This window comes from Abrus precatorius, unplaced genomic scaffold, assembly GCF_003935025.1.
Source record: "Abrus precatorius isolate BTA unplaced genomic scaffold, Abrus_2018 Scaffold4, whole genome shotgun sequence".
NCBI lineage: Eukaryota > Viridiplantae > Streptophyta > Magnoliopsida > Fabales > Fabaceae > Abrus > Abrus precatorius.
This window is the reverse complement of record NW_020874384.1, coordinates 3488585-3506090: the sequence shown is the minus strand read 5'-3', so window position 1 is coordinate 3506090 and position 17506 is coordinate 3488585. Positions and strand designations below refer to the sequence as shown.

General features: G+C 33.2%; 3 protein-coding genes across 3 annotated transcripts; 1 reads left to right on the top strand and 2 right to left on the bottom strand.

The window, feature by feature from the left end:
- Nucleotides 1-8512: 8512 nt before the first annotated feature.
- LOC113864847 (auxin-induced protein 10A5-like) lies at nucleotides 8513-8905 on the top strand. The gene has a single exon (XM_027499021.1). The coding sequence runs from the start codon at nucleotides 8513-8515 to the stop codon at nucleotides 8792-8794; it is 282 nt and encodes a 93-aa protein (XP_027354822.1). The 3' UTR covers nucleotides 8795-8905.
- A 1109-nt stretch (nucleotides 8906-10014) lies between these two features.
- On the bottom strand, nucleotides 10015-10323 carry LOC113864851 (auxin-induced protein 6B-like). The gene has a single exon (XM_027499025.1). The coding sequence runs from the start codon at nucleotides 10321-10323 to the stop codon at nucleotides 10045-10047; it is 279 nt and encodes a 92-aa protein (XP_027354826.1). The 3' UTR covers nucleotides 10015-10044.
- Nucleotides 10324-13306: 2983 nt separating this feature from the next.
- LOC113864853 (auxin-induced protein 15A-like) lies at nucleotides 13307-13625 on the bottom strand. The gene has a single exon (XM_027499026.1). The coding sequence runs from the start codon at nucleotides 13623-13625 to the stop codon at nucleotides 13377-13379; it is 249 nt and encodes an 82-aa protein (XP_027354827.1). The 3' UTR covers nucleotides 13307-13376.
- Nucleotides 13626-17506: the final 3881 nt, after the last annotated feature.

Here is a 17506-nt window from a genome sequence, read left to right as displayed (position 1 = left end):
AAAAAGAAAGTCTAATGGGATCTTGTTGACACTTAATTGAGGGTGGTGGGGACTGCAAACTTCATGTATGCAAGTTTGCGTGGTGTTGCTTAGAAGTTATGGTACACAAAAAAATATGATTCGTGGTGCCTTATGATCATGTGTTCAATATTCGTTCTCTTCTTACCGCCAAACATTGTTTCAAAGCTATATCAATAGCATTGTCATCTTATCTAAAGAAACAAGTGAGATGTCTAAGCATGTCTTGTAAAAAGCTATAAAAGCTATGCGGAAGCGAAGAATGGATTGATTAATACTAACCTCCAGCCATTACAAGTTGATTCAAGATCGAAGTTTTTAGTCTTTTCAAATTTTCACTCACTCAATCACAATGGTGTGTATTGTTCTAAAGGAGAAGCGGATTCAGGTGACCTAAAACCATGAGAGTGTGACTTATTTATAGGACTCTGCCCATCATAAAGTCCAATTCAAAAATTAACAGTGGTAACCTCTGCATAAAATAAAAACTGAATGTTGTTAATGGAGATATGGATCACATTATGTTCCTATTTTTATGTTTCTTAAAGATAGGAACTAAAACTAAATGGGTTGCTAACATGTCTACCATTATAGTCGCCATAGCACAATGACTGAACAAGCATTAATTTTCACCTATGTTGGATCTTCAATTTTAATATGTTGGCCACTCTCTCAGAAGTTGGGGTTATGATAAGGTATGCACTCTCATTTAACTTTCTAATCCTTGAAAGATAATTCTACTACAATACCATGTGATCCTTTGTCCCTCGATAGCCCCATCAAAAATTATTCATTATGGAATTGGACTGAGAGGCCCTTAGCAACTATATATACACTATTTCTCGGGGGTTTTCAAGCAACACAAGTCATTTGCATCCTGAAGCATCAGAATTCAAATATTTGTATTTCTTTGACATCTATGTATTATTTTTTGTGTAGAGCACAGAAAAGAATGGGTTTTACATCCCAAGCAGCCTCCAAAGGGGTTGATGTACAAAAAGCTATATCTTGCAGTGTATGTTGGAGATAAAATGAAGTGGTTTGTGATTCCGGTATCATTCTTGAACCAACCTTCATTTCAAGAATTACTAAGTCAAGTAGAAGAATTTAGATATGGTTATCCTGTTAGAAATAATAATTAAAAATAAAGTTTTACATGAGTTACAAATTGAAAAGTTGTAAAGTAAATGAGTGTTAGTGTGAGTTAAAGACCATAATTTCTTGGTTAAGAGTAATAATTCTTTGTTTGTAACCATTTGATATTTAAGGAGCAATTATTCTTCAATGTGTAACTTAAAGGTTTTAATATCATTATTATAAATAGTGACTTATACTCATGTATTTGGTGTGACAAAATAATAAAATTCTCCTATTATTATAATTCTTCTCTTTTTACCTCTATCAAAGTGGTATCAAGAACTCGGTTCGATATTGAGAGTTGAGATAAACACTTCGAGAGTTGAGTGAAACACTTTGAAAGTGGAGAGATGCCAAACAATGGTCTAAATATGTTTCAATTTCCACGTCTCACCCGAGAAAATTATGATAACTGGTGTCAACACATAAAAACCTTACTAGGATCTCAAGATGCTTGGGAGATTGTAGAGAAAGGTTATGATAAGCCTCAAGATGAGGCTATTTTGTCACAAAATGAGAAAGATGTTTTGACAAAGCAAAAGAAGAAAGATCAACAAGCACTTGCATTTATTCATCAAGGCTTAGATGAAGCCATGTTTAAGGTAATGTCTAATGCAGCCAACTCCAAAGAAGCTTAGGAGATTTTAAAAACGAACCTTGAAGGGGTTGACAAGGTCAAAAAGATGCGTTTACAAACTCTACGAGGAGAGTTTGAATCCTCGCGTATGAAGGAATCTGAACCTATTTCATATTTTGGTAATAGAGTAATGGTTATTGTAAATCAAATGAAGTGATATGGAGAAAATGTGGAAGATGTTCGCGTAGTAGAAAAAACACTTTGCTCCTTAACCACAAAATTTGATTATGTGGTTTGTGCTATTGAAGAGTCAAAAGATTTAGACTCAATGTTTGTTGACTAGTTAATAGGTTCGATTCAAGCTTATGAAGAGAGATTTAATTGAAGACAAGAAGAGCCTTTGGAGCAAGTCCTTAAAACCAAAGTCTCTTTGAAAGAAAGTGGAGGAGAAAAAAAATCAACAACGAAGTGGAAGAGGACGTGGAAGGGGATGTGGTCGTGGCCAAGGAAGAGGAGGAAGAGGAGATCGTGATAATTTTGACAATAGAGATGATTATCAACCTACTAGAGGTTGTGGAAGAGGAAGAGGCAGAGGCAATTTTGGTAGGACATATGAAAGGAAGTATGATAAATCTAATATTGAATGGTTCAATTGTCAAAAATATGGTCATTATTCTTGGGAGTGTAGAACAAATGTTGAAGAGAAGGCCAACCTTGTTGGAGAGAAAGAAGAAGATGAAGAGCCAACATTGTTGCTAGCACTTAACAATAAAGAGAAGGGTGACAAATGCTTATGGTATCTTGACAACGGAGTAAGTAATCACATGTGTGGTTACAGGAAAAAATTTGTGGAGCTAGATGAGAAGGTGAAAGGGAATGTTTCCTTTGGCGATTCTTCCAAGGTACAAATCCAAGGAAAAGGTACCATTTTAATTTCTTTAAAAGATGGTACTCACAAACTGATTATGGATGTTTATTATGTTTCTAAACTAAAAAGTAATATTTTAAGTTTGGGACAACTTGTTGAGAGGGGATATGAAATCCTTATGAAAGATTGTTGTTTGTGGCTTAGAGATCAAAATTCTAACTTGATTGTCAAGGTGTTTATGTCAAGAAACAGAATGTTTATTTTAAACATTAAGACCATTGAAGCTAAATGTTTGAAGACTAGCACAAAAAATGAATCATGGAGGTTGGTATAAGAGATTTGGACACTTAAACTTTGGTGCACTCAAGGCTCTAGGAGATGAGAAGTTGGTGAGAGGGATGTCTTCCATCAACCATCCCAATCAATTGTGTGAAGCATGTCTCGTTGGCAAGTATGCAAGGAGGAGTTTTCCTAAAGAAGCCGAATCAAGAGCAAAAGAGCCTCTCCAACTTATTCACACCGATGCATGTGGTCCAATTGATCCTGCCTTGTTTGGTAAAAATAAATATTTTTTACTCTTTATTGATTATTTTAGCAGGAAGACTTGAGTTTATTTTTTAAAGAAAAAATCTGAAGCATTTGTAGCTTTTAAAAATTTTAAAGCACTTGTAAAAAAAAGAGTGGTTATATAATCAAAGCTCTATGGTACGATAGAGATGGCGAATTCATATCAAAGGAATTTAATAAATTTTGTGAAAAATATGGGATTCGTCGCCTTCTAACAGTTCCTAGAACTCCCCAACAAAATGGGATAGCAGAGAGAAAAAATAGAACTATTTTGAATATGGCAAGATCTATGTTAAAAGCTAAAAATATGTCCAAGGAATTTTGGGCCGAAGCTGTTACTTGTGCAGTTATTTGTCTAATCGTTCTCCTACAAGAAATGTCAAAGATCAAATACCGCAAGAAGCATGGAGTGGAGTGAAGCCAAAAGTTGACCATCTTAGAGTCTTTGGGAGCATTTCATATGCTCATGTACCAAACAAGGAAAGATCAAAGCTTGATGATCAGAGTATGAAGTATGTGTTCATTGGCTATGATGCAAACTCAAAAGGCTACAAGTTGTACAACCCAAGCATTGGTAAAATAATAGTGAGTCAAGACGTTGAATTTGATGAAGAAGAAGCTTGGAACTGGGAGAAGGAAGAAGACAACACTTATGATTTTTTCCCGTACTTTAAAGAAGGAGATCAAGAAGGAGGCAAACCACCGAATGAGTTTTCTACTCCACCTCTTTCACCAACTTATGAAATCTCATCATCCTCTGAAGAGAGTTCAAGTAAAAGGCCAAGAAAAATGTAAAGTCTCCAAGAAATATATGATGAAACTGAAATGATAAATGATTTGTTTTGTTTATTTGTTGACAATGAATCAATGAATTTTGATAAAGATATGAAGAACCAAAGGTGGAGAAAAGCCATGGAGAAAGAAATCAAAGCCATTGAAAAAAATGACACTTGGGAACTATCAAATCTTCCCAAGAATCATGAAGCAATTGGAGTAAAATGGGTGTTTAAGATTAAAAAGAATGTCAATGGAAAGGTAGAAATATACAAAGCAAGACTCGTTGCTAAAGGCTATAGGCAACAACATGGAGTTGATTATGAAGAAGTGTTTGTACCAATTGCTCGCATGGAGACAATTTGTCTTCTTATTTCCTTGGTAGCTCAAATGAAATGAAAAATTTTCTAACTTAATGTCAAATCAGCCTTTTTGAATGGTTATCTCAAAGAAAGTATTTATGTTGAACAACCAATGGGCTTTATAGTCAAGGGACAAGAAGAAAAGGTCTTTAAGTTGAAGAAGGTGTTATATGGATTAAAACAAGTGCCGAGGGCATGGAACAGTCGCATTGATAAATACTTTCAAGACAATGGATTTATCCGTTGTCAACATGAGTATGCCCTTTATATTAAAACTTTTGATAATGGTGATATTTTGTTTGTTTGTCTTTATGTGGATGATCTTATCTTTACTGGCAATAATCCATTTTTATTTGAAGATTTCAAGAAAGTTATGTCTTATGAATTTGAGATGACAAATATGGGGCTTATGTCCTATTACTTGGGATTAGAGGTAAAGCAAATGGAGAATGGTATTTTTGTCTCACAAGAGAGGTATGCAAAAGAAATTTTGGAAAAGTTTAAGATGTTTGATTGCAATCCTGTGAGCACACCCATGGAAGCTAGATTAAAGTTGTCGAAGTTTGATGATGGAGAAAAGATAAACCCCACGATCTTCAAGAGCCTAGTGGGAAGCTTAAGGTACTTAACAAGTACAAGGCCTGATATTTTGTATACAGTTTGAGTTGTGAGTCGTTTCATGGAAGCTCTCACCTCTACTCACTTAAAAGCTGCAAAGAGAATTTTTTGTTATTTGAAAGGTACAATTGATTTTGAGTTATTTTATTCTCTTTGTAATGATTTCAAGCTTGTGGGATTCTGTGATAGTGATTGTGCAGGTGATGTTGATAATAGAAAGAGCACTACTGGATTTGTGTTATTCATGGGTAATTGTGCTTTTTCTTGAAATTCTAAAAAATAACCTATTGTCACACTTTTTACTTTTGAGGCTGAAAGGAGAGTACTAAAATTCACATTGATAATAAATCTGATTTCATTAGAGATATTATTTCATTAGAGAATGCATTGCCAAGAAAGAAGTGGAGCTGATTTTTGTGAAGACTCAAGATCAAGTTACTGATATTTTTACCAAACCACTCAAATTTGAAGACTTTAGAAGATTGAGAGAAAGACTTGGAGTGCAAAAGAATTTTTGAGAATTTTTAATTAAGGGAGGATGTTAGAAATAATAATTAAAAATAAAGTTTTACATGAGTTACAAATTGAAAAGTTGTGAAGTAAATGTATGTTAGTGTGAGTTAAAGACCATAATTTCTTTGTTAAGAGTAATAATTCTTTGTTTTAACTATTTGATATTTAAGGAGCAATTATTCTTCAATATAACTTAAAGATTGTAATATCACTATTGTAAATAGTAAATTATACTATGTATTTGGTGAGACAAAATAATAAAATCCTCCTATTATTATAATTCTTCTCTTTTTACCTCTAACACATCCAGGTGGTCTCACAATTCCATGTGACGAGGATGAGTTCCTAAGCCTTTGCTTGAATGAGCTGTAAATCATGCCAACGGAGACAGATAGATTAGATGAGGCAAATTTGTACAGTAGGCACTCTCTTTCATTGTAAAGATTTTTCCATCTTGTATAATTACTCTGGAAATTGACAAATGTTGCCTGAATGAGAGTGTAAGGCAAGCATTGCTTACTGCTTTTGCAAAATGTAAATGAGCTTTAATATATACAACAGTATCATTATCAAATTCAGTTGATATATATCACGCTATGAGATTTTTATTAGGGTTTAAGTTCAGCAATTTTATTGGAGATATTGACCATTCTTAGTAATGGTCATTACTGCTTTTCAATATATGTTCTTGAGCTGAACAAGGAACCCACAACACATTTGTCCTGAAATAGCTTTGGCCACCTTTTGCTTGATTTTTCTATTCAAATGGCTCATCGTGATCCTGCCCTCCTACTTTCAGCATCACATAAATACTAACTTAAGTTCATTTGGTGTTCCTTCCTATTCTATCATCATTAAAAATCATCCCCATTTCCTAAGGGTCATCGATTTTTTTATCTTCCTAATCAAGCAACTCCATCACATGGATTATTATTAGTTAAATGACTAAGGTGCCATGAATTTCACAGCAGTACTAGGAGATATTGCCATTTGGTAGAAAGGGATTAGCTAACAATTGTTCTATTATCCATTTCCTATACTTTTCTCACTTTCCCAATTATTTCTGTTCATGAAATTAATCTGTGAATATGGAACCCTGTTAGTGAACAAGTACTGACTCCAACCAAATAAATATTGAGTATAGTTTATAGCACAAACATCAGTTTAATCCTCTCACACGCACTTTACAGTGTAAGGTCACGGATTCTTTTTTATGTAAAAAGACAAAAATCAGAAAAAAGCATTGGTTCTTATACTTCTTTTTAAGAATTAAAACATAAAATTACTTTTCAATATAACTCCACATGTTCCCCAATAAATTTACTGATCAAACATTACAGAAAGAAGATACTCAGGTTGATATAGGTTCATAAGTTCAAGATGCAACTGTTCTTGACTGTAATGGAAAAACTGCAATATATTATTTATCTTTCATGGATACTGGAAATACTTTCATGCATATTTGAATACACAATAAAAGGTACTATGTAATCATCCACAGTACAAAAGTCTATAAAAGGATTTAGATTTAAGAATCTCTTATTATGGACCATCACCCAAATCATTAACAATGTTGTCCAACTTATTCTATAAAAAGTTAGATTTTGATCATGAATCTGAATATGTTTTTTCAGGGAGAAAACAAATTAAAAAAAGAAAGTTTAATTCCTGTCCTTTTGATAAAAGCAATATATAGAAGCAATCATTAAGCATGTGCATTTTCGACACTGAACTCCAATGGTTCCTACTCAGGTTCATGCCCTGATAAAAATATGATCCTGAAATTATCTTTTAGTCTACCAAAAATAACTTGCCAACATTCCATAACAACTTAAAAAAGGGTCATGAGAAAATTTAGAAAATTAATGGTTGCAATAATCTGCGTTTATAAGTTTCTGTCTGGGTACATCTTCCAATTCTCTAGGAAGGATAAGAAAGATAAAATTTACAATGCCTAACTATGTATTGTGTACAAAATTGAATTGGTCATTGACCATCTACATCTCAATCTTCCCCTCTATGACCTGTGCAAGCGAGAAGTGATATCCAGGAAGATGTCTTCTCTACAAGGGATTGTGAGGCCTCCCATTGGATGATCAAATCCAAATTCTTGTTCAGCTTGACTAAGAAGGTCTTGGATTGAAGGTTGGTTCAAATATGATACAGGAATCACAAACCGCTTCTTTTCGTTTTCTCCCACGTACACTGCTAGACAGCCCTTTGGGACATCACTGCGTCTCTGAAGTCCAGGCAAACGGAAACCCATTGCAGATCAAAAGAATGATTTGAAAAGACTTGTGTAGGAAGTATTTTATGTTTTGAAGATGTAAAGGACTTGACTTGTTTGTGACTGCAACCATGACCATCTCTATATATAGATAGAGAGGGCTTTGGAAAACCATTAGTTTCAGAAATTATTGATGAAGAGCTGTCCAAATGGGGTCTAGTGAGAGGCATAGATATGAAGGATCACATGGTACTGTCTGTTATGCTTTTCACGAAAGATGAAGAAATAATGTGTGCCTGAATGCCCCACATTTTTTTATGAATGAGCAAGATGGTAACCCACTAGAAAATTGAAACCAGAGAAATACTTACAACTCAGTAACTAATGCTTGTCTAAGCATTATATAGATGGCTTGTTTATTGTGTTCCAGACATGCTTGGGACATTTCATGTGTACTACATTTTGATCAGGAAATTGATCGTGAGTCTACCTTCAAGTATATAGATAAGACTAGGAAACTTTAGACACCAACGTGTAGTCTTTTTCAAATTGTTTAGTAATAGAAATAACCTTTGTGAATTTTCAAGAGTAGGAAACTTGGAATAGACAATACCATGTGATCCCTGTCTTCAGTAGACCCCTTCATATCCACTTCATAAGTCATCCAAGATTCATTATTGTGGAATTCAAATACAGAGGCCACTAGAAACTATATATGCACTATTTCTTGTGTTCTAAGGCAACACAAATCGTTTGCATCCTGAAGTACGAGAAGTTGAATATTTCTTGTTATACAAACCTTTTTAGAGCAATAGATTGATTTTTGTGTGAACCACTGGCAACAGAAAACAATGGGTTTCCGTATAGCAAATATTATTAGACGAGCATCATTCTCTGCATCCCAAGCAGCCTCCAAGGAGGTTGAAGTACCAAAAGGCTATCTTGCGGTCTATGTTGGAGATAAAATGATGCGGTTTGTGATTCCAGTATCATATTTGAACCAACCTTCATTTCAAGATTTACTAAGTCAAGCAGAAGAAGAATTTGGATATGATCATCCAACAGGCGGTCTCACAATTCCATGCAGGGAGGATGAGTTCCTAGGCCTCACTTCTTGCTTGAATGGATTGTAACTAATAGGGACTTAGATACCTTATACATAGCTCATAGCTGAGACAAATTTGTACAGAAGGCACTTTCATTTTTTCAAGATTTTCCATTTCAGTTTCTTCCTTGTGGCCTACCTTTGGAAATCAAAAATTGTTATCTGAATGATAAATTTATGAGAAATAGTTGTTAAAACACTTTTACCATTTGCCAAAACTCAAGGAAATTTTATTGATATATACCAGGCTATCAGCTTTCGTTTTCCTAAACAAGCATCACTGTTTTATTCATTCTTGGGCATAAATGGATTACTACTACTTTCTTATTGCCCCATATTTCACTACAGTAATAGAAGATATTGTCAATAGAAGTGGAAAGAAAAATAAGAATTCTGATCCACACAGATTCAATGGTTAGCTGACTGTTGTTCTACTATATGTGCCTTATACTCTCTCCCTTCCCAAATTACGTGTGAATCTAATGTTTAAAATTAGTGACTCCAATGTCCAACTCTATAACTCTATGAATAATGTGGGATGATAATTTGTAACATAAATATTAGCCAACTATCATAATTGTTAAGGACCTAGATCTATTGTTTAGCTTCAAGGCAACCTTTTTTTGGGGATGTAGCTGTAAGCCTATGCTTCTTGTATTATAAGGTCATAGCTTCATTTGATCTAGAAAACAAAAATCATAGAAAAACATTAGTTCATACAATCCATACGTCAATGGTATGAGGGAAAGCTTTTACTATTGAAGTAGGCTAGTGTTATTCAAGGGTAAATTTTAACCTTGTTGTTAACTCCATTATTAGTACCATTCATGGCAGCGAAGGTACACCTCATGTGTGACTGGGGCATTGGCTCCCAAATTTATGCATATTGTATACATTTATTAATGAAATATTTTTTAATTTTTTGCTAAATAAATTAATCTTAAAAACACTTTTACTCTTCCCTTGCCAAGGAATCACGTGTCCTATTCATGTCTTGAAATTTATCAGAACAAGTCTGGTTTTCTTATAGCAAGCATCCTTGCTCATACGGGATGAAATGATAAATGACAATGTAACTAATAAACTGAAAATAAAAAGGAGCTGCTTGAGTAGTTGAATTCATTGTCATTAAACAAAGGAAAAATGAACAAACTTCTCATTACAATGGTCTTTCTTTTTTTCCTATATTCCTAGAAATGGAGATCTTCACAAGTTGAGAAGATGCCTATTGTACAAAATTGTCTCTACAACTCTATGTCAGCTGCTACAGTGTGAGATTTATAGTCCTTCTAGGTGAGAAGTTATCTGTTGGAAGACATCTTCGCAGCAAGGAATTGTGAGGCCACCCTTGGGGTGATAATATCCAAACTCTTCCTCAACTTGACTCAACAAGTCTTGGAATGAAGGTTGGTTCAAGTATGATATGGGAATCACAAACCGCTTCATTCTCTCTCCAACATACACAGCAAGATAGCCTTTTGGCACCTCCACAACTTGTGAAGATGCTTGGTTAGCAGCAGATGTTGCCTTTCTGATACTAGGTAAACGAAAACCCATTGTTGTATTGTATGCACCGAGCCTCCAGAAGATAATGGTCTAAAAAAGACTTGAAAAGTGCAGGTTTATGAATTTCAAATCCCTCGGGATGTGAACTATTTGTGTTGGTCTTAAAATGCTTGCAACCATGAATATATATAGATAAAAGGATATGTAAGAACCTGTTGGCTAGTTGAATTATTGGTGGAGGGCAATGAGATAGGAGTCATGAGACCAAGAGACAAGGGCATATGGCATTGTCTTGGTGGAGTTTCTCATTAATCAATATAACATGTTATGGTAGATAAGATAGTACTAGTCTCACATTCCGGAGTGAAAGCCAACAAATAACATCATTTGAAATAAAACAAACGCATATGTGGAAAAAAGAGTAATTGGATTTGTTGACATTTATTTTGGGTGGCGGAATCCACAAACTTCATGTATGCAAGTTCACATGGTGCTGCCTAAAATTTGACGTACACAAAAAATGTGGTTTTCAGGGCCTCTATGTGTTCATTGTTCAACGTCAATTATCTTCTTACATCCAATTCCAATAGTGTCTGTTCAACATTTACAGGTTCCTTACTCTCACTCTGATATTAGTTTGTATATGGTAGATATACCAATAGCTTTGTCATTTGTCCAAACAAACATATGAGGTGTCTAAAGCTTGTCTATCACTGAAGTAGCTGTATCTCAATGAATGAACAAGCATTAGGTACACTTTTTGCTGATGTATTTAATTTAAGGGGAGTAAATCTGTTGGCCTCAGAAGGTGGGGTTTGGAGTCCCATTTATCTTCCTAATCTTTGAAAGAGAACTCTTAAGACAATATCATGTGATCCCTTGTCTCTCAGTATATCATAGCCCCGTCAAAACTCATTCATTGTGGAATTGGATCTGGGGGCCCTTGACTATATATATACTATTTCTTGGGTTCAACATCATCCATCATTGCATTCCAGAAGTATCAGAATTCAAAGATTTTTTTCTCAAACAAGTCCTTTGACATCAGTATATTATTTGTTCTGCGGAGCCACAGAAAACAATGGGTTTCCACATAGCAAGTATTATTAGACGGGCATCATTCTCTACAACGCAAGCAGCTTTCAAAGGGGTTGAAGTACCAAAAGGTTATCTTGCAATATATGTTGGAGATAAAATGAGGCGGTTTATGATTCCAGTATCATATTTAAACCAACCTTCATTTCAAGAGTTACTGAGTCAAGCAGAAGAAGAATTTGGATATGATCATCCAACGGGTGGTCTCACAATCCCATGCAAGGAGGATGAGTTCCTAAACCTCACTTCTAGCTTGAATGAACTGTAAATCATGCCAATAGAAACTGATATAGATTAGTTGAGGCAAATTTGTACAGAAGCGACTTTTTTACTGTAAAGATATTCCATTTTGGTTTCCAGTCTAATTTCTTTGGATGTTGAATGCATGGAAAACTTTGTTTAATCACTTCTGCTTTTGCCAAATCTCAATGAGCTCTAGTACATAAAACAGTTTTATTATCAAATATCATTTGATATGTATCAGGCTATCACCTTTTAATAAGGATTAAGTGCAGTAATTCTATTGGAGATGTTAAACAATCTTGATAATGGTCGTTATTGCTTCCGTATTGTATTTCAATATACGCCCTTGAGCCGAACAAGGAACACACAACACATTTGTCCTGGAACTGCTTTAGCCAATTGTTGCTAGATCTTTCTACAATGTTTGGCTCATTTAGTTCCCGACTTCCTGCTTTCAGCATCACACAATAATTTAAGTTAATTAGGAGCTTCTTCCAATGCTATTATCACTACAAAATCATTCTTTATTTTCGAACGGCCATCGATTCTTATATTTTCTTAATGAAGCTCTAACTTGGAGATGCCAATTATCTCAGCTACTGTTTGAAATTTAAAGGAGGTTTTGCAGATAGTCCCTTAACTTTGAAGTAGGTTCTTTTTTTGGGTGTAAAATCTTTATACTTCTTGTTGCATAAGTGATTGCAAAACCTGAAAAAACAAACTGCACAAAAACTTTAAGGCTTCAATTGTAAGGCATCTTCTGAAGAGATGCAACTCTACCGTAATGGTGGACTTCCATGGTTGGAGGGACATGTTGTCTATGTGGCATGTCATGTAGTTCTTAATGTGAATGTGAGACTTTCTCTTCAAAGCTTTAAATTTTCCAATACTTGAGCTGTATTAGCCGTCTCCCTTATTTTTTTGGGAAATCTTCTCACACTGATGCACTTTACATTTTACAGTGTAAGGTTACAAATGCTTTTTATCTAGAAAGACAAAAAATTATATAAAATAATATCTTGTTTTACTTCTTTTATGAACTGAAAAAAAAAAATTATTGTTCAAATATAACTCCACGTGTTACCCCATGTATATTTTTATCAAAAATAAAAATCACAGAAGAAGACACTTCAAGTTAATATAGGTTCATGAGTTCAAGATCATATTAATGCAACTGTTATTGACTGTATTGGAAAGATTCCAATAAATTTCATATTGGTGTTTCATGGGTGCTAGAATTATTTTCATTCATACTTGAATACACAACAGAAGGTACTATGTAAACATCGGCTTTGTAGGTATAGGAAAGGATATATTCAGATTTTAGAACCTCTGATCATGGACCATCACTCAAATTATTAATAATAATGCCCATCTTATTCTGTCAAGACATTGGATTTTGATCATGAGTCTAAATATCTATTTTAATAAAAAGAAACGCAAGGCTGCTTTCTGGTTTTTCGACAAAAGCAATAGAGAGAAGGAAGCATTAAACATACAAATCAAAAGTATGATCTTGCAAGTATAGTTCAAGTCTACCAAAAATAAATTGACAAGAATCCATCTAATTTGAAATAATGGGTCATGGGAAAATTCAGAAAACAAATGGTTGCAATAATCTGTATTTATAAGTTTCTATCTGGATACACATCTTCCGAATTTTCTGGGAAAGACAAGAAAGAAAGATAAAATATTTACAATGTATAACCATGTCTTGTATACAAAATTGAATAGGTCATTGACCATCTACATTTCAATCTTCCCCTCTATGACCTGTGCAAGCTTGAAATGATATCTAGGAAGACGTCTTCTCTACAAGGGATTGTGAGGCCTCCCATTGGATGATCAAATCCAAATTCTTGTTCAGCTTGACTAAGCAGGTCTTGGATTGAAGGTTGGTTCAAATATGATACAGGAATCACAAACCGCTTCTTTTCGTTTTCTCCCACATAGACTGCAAGATAGCCCTTTGGGACATCACTGCGCCTCTGAAGCCCAGGCAAACGGAAACCCATTGCAGATCAAGAGAATGAATTAAACAAACTTGGGTTGGAAGTATTTTATGTTTCAAAAATGCAAAGGACTTGATTTGTTTGTGACTGCAACCATGACTATCTCTATATATAGATAAAGAGAGAGTTTTGGAAAACAATTATTATGTACATACATTATTGATGAAGAGCTGTCCAAATGGGGTCTAGGGAGAGGCACGGGCATGAAGGATCACATGGTACTGTGAAGTTTTTTATCAAAGATGAAGAAATTGTGTCGATGTTGAATTCCCCACTTTTTTATGAACGAGCAAGATTGTTCCCACTTGAAAATTGAAAGCACAGAAATGTGTACTTCTCAATGCCAAATGTTTGTCTAAACATTACAGTTGGCTTCTTTATTGTGTTCCAGACACGCATGAGACATCTAATGTGTACATATAGTGATCAGGAAATTGATAGCATATCAACCTATAAGAAATTGTTGACACTTAAGTACAGTCTTTTTTAACTTTAGCTATTGGAATAATTGTTATGAATTGTGAGAAGTAGGAAGCTTGGAATGGACATCTTTTTTGAGCTCAGTTAATTACGAGATAAAAGGCATTGCAGTCAGGCCAACATAATGGCTGAAAAGAAAAGTATGATTGAACTTCACCAACTAATACTCTCCACATTTCTAGGAAATTATGCTGTGTTGTTGACTTACACTTTATCCAAATGGCCCGTTATGACTGACCACATGAAAATAAGGTTGGTACAGTCTTTATAGCTGTTCTAAAATTCAACATAGGCTGATACTGCAAGCAATATGGTTTCATGAACCAAAAATGTTTATCATGTAAATGTTGCTTGATATGAGTGGGCTCTGATCCATAGATTCAGTCTTCATTGAAATCTCTCTCACATCTGGTTTTCATTAGAATTACATTATGATTGATCAGTAACTTAGTATTGAGGGCTGGCTGAATACCTGTGTGAACATACAATTTTGTCTGTTTGATTAATTTAACTGTTTAAATATAATTTTTGGATGTGTATATTAGTTTAAAATAAAAATGATATTTTTAAATAGAATTTGTAAAATAAATAATTTTTAAAATGACATAAAATAAAGAAAATAAAATTACAATAAGTATAATGCTAAATAAAATACATATAAAATAAAATGTATATAAAAATTCTCTTCTAAAATAATTTAGTAACATTAATAATGGTGTAACATATTTTTTATTTTTTTTATAACAGCTAAAAAACAAACAAACAAAAAATTAATAGAAAAACAATTTTTTTTAAACAATATAATAATATAAAAGGACTTTTTGGTTGAGAGGCGGGGACTTTTGGGGCTTTTCGATCAAACTTACGGCATCAGACTTTGGATGCGGAGGATTGGGATTTTCAAGATTCTGAACATGGCTAAAGAATTGCATAAGAATAAAAGGAGCGACACATACAGAGGAAGCTTAGAAGAAAGAGGTCAACTTAAAGTTTCGCTCGGGGAATTGAAAGGAGTAAATTGATTTGGAGTTTCAGCTTTGGTTCGAGCACTGTTGGACTCTGATTCCAGGTTTATAAAGTCTAAAATCCTTTTGATTTGCAATGAAATGATTGAATATCTTCTTGCATATTAATCAATGCATACTAGAATAATTAAGAATGACGGGCCAAGGGTTTGTTTTTTATTGCTTTTTTTTGTTTCTCTTTGTCTTGCTCATTATGATTGTGTTATGGATAATTTGATTTACCATTTGCTTTCTTGAATATAGATGGAGGTCGCATTTTCATTAGAATGATTTTAGTTTTCTTCTGTGAGCATTGAGTCCCAGTAAAGATTCACAATTAAGATTTATCATCTATATTCTTTAAATATGTTTTGCCACTCATTTAACATGATATTGTAAAATCTGCTATTGTACAAATCTTTTTAGAACTTGTAAATCTAAATGCGTAAATGTTGCTGTAAGAAGAAGTTTTAACGAGTGCTATCAAGAAAAGATATAATTTATCCTTTGCATTTTTCTTAGTTTAGCATTGTTAATATGTGCTGGATAAAATAAGTTAAGCTCATCGTTCATTTCATTTTCAACTTCATCCCTTAAGAATGATATGGACTTGATTTCCTTTGTGATTAGTAAATATTGATGCATCTTTTTCTTGCTCTCAGTGACGGTATTATTAAAAATTGTCTCTGGTATAACTCTGTGTCTATAGCCTGAGTTGCTTTTAGTGTCTTTCATTTATAATATGTATGTGGAAGTTCCAATTTATGATTTGTTTTCCTTAATACCAACTTTTTTTTGGAGAAATTCATACAAGATGAATAATACATGTTAATAGCTAATAAAAACGTTTAGCTTTAGCTTAGTGATTTCAAAAGTATTCTTTAGTTGTTTGCATCTTAATTTAAAAATATTTACATATGAATAAAAGGAGAGAAAGTGCAGATTGGTAGGCATGTCATTAAATCATATAAATTGCTTTAGGTATGAAAGAGTTGGGAGACTGTGTAATTAAAATGTCATAATCAATTGCTAATAATCCTGAATTCCTAACCATCCTACCATTATACAAATAAGTTGATGTCAAATTAGAAGCTTGAATCTTCTACGTTGCAAATCATTAGATATTTTTCTGCCTTATATTATATATTTTCATTCTCAAACCTGATATGTTCTCTGTTATCTTGATACAATTTTAGTTGTTTGTAACAGTGAATATTCACATTGTATTCAGCCTATATATCTAAGCTTTCTAATTTTGCTACTAGTCTTACTGGTAATGAACTGGGTTTTACTTATAGTATTATTACCTAACTTAAATAGCGGCATATGAAAGCGCATTATATTTTAATAATATTTTATTATTGATCTAATTTTACGTTATAATCCAATGTTCTATTAGGACACACATGATTGCAAGTGCAGAGCATAGGATAGTTTTAGGTCATACAAAATAAAATTAGCTCAATATCTTATCTCATTTTTTGAGTTCATCACATTAGGCTTATTCCCTTTTAAAAAAAAAAAAAAAACTGTTACTTTTTACAAAATTATTAAGCATTAAGTGATATGAAATGGAAGAATATATATTCATGATGAGCTATTATAGCAACGTATAAATTGTTCTGTAACCCACGAGTAATAAATCAAACGCATAAGTTTCTTTTCTTTTTTTAGCATATTAAAATAGATAAGTTTTATATAGGACAGATTTAAAATTTTATTTTGTCCCTTCATAAGCCCGTGTTTTAATTGAAAATGATAATAATAAATAAAATTGCTTTAATTTATGCAATAATTTATAATAGCAATATATAGATTACTCTATCATTCTGAAGATATAAATTATAAAGATACTAATTTAACTACACTATCTAGTACTCTATACACGTAAATTATCCTAAATGTTAGTTTTATTTAAAAATACTAAACTTTGGCTTATCCTTTCTTATAAAAATAAAAAATATTAAAGATATTTTTCTTTTCACACAATAATTAAGTATAGTAATGTACAAATTAACCCATCGTTCACAAAATATACAACCTTAAAACTAGAAATTTTCCATCCTACTTTTATAAAATTAAAGAATAAATCTTTCTTTTAATCATTTTAATACCCTCAAAGGGCAACTTTTATTTTCAAACAAAATATATTTTGCATTATTAACTTTTAAAATAATTTTCTGAACTTTTAAACTAAAATTAAAAAGTGTTTTAAAAAAAACCAAGCCTTTAGCTAGCCCATTCTTTTATATTTTTCTGTCAACTCATCTGGCCCATTCAAATCTCCAAATCTCAGACCAGAAAAAGAATCTCCAACAATATTCTTGAAAATGCCCATTTGTAGAAGGCCCACATTGGTTTTGGGTTGGAGCCGTTAAGTGATCATCTTCCCAGCAGTTT

Coding starts and splice junctions, on each gene's coding strand:
- LOC113864851 (XM_027499025.1), bottom strand. CDS start 10,323: ATGGGTTTTCGTTTACCTAGTATCAGAAAGGCAACATCTGCTGCTAAC.
- LOC113864853 (XM_027499026.1), bottom strand. CDS start 13,625: ATGGGTTTCCGTTTGCCTGGGCTTCAGAGGCGCAGTGATGTCCCAAAG.
- LOC113864847 (XM_027499021.1), top strand. CDS start 8,513: ATGGGTTTCCGTATAGCAAATATTATTAGACGAGCATCATTCTCTGCA.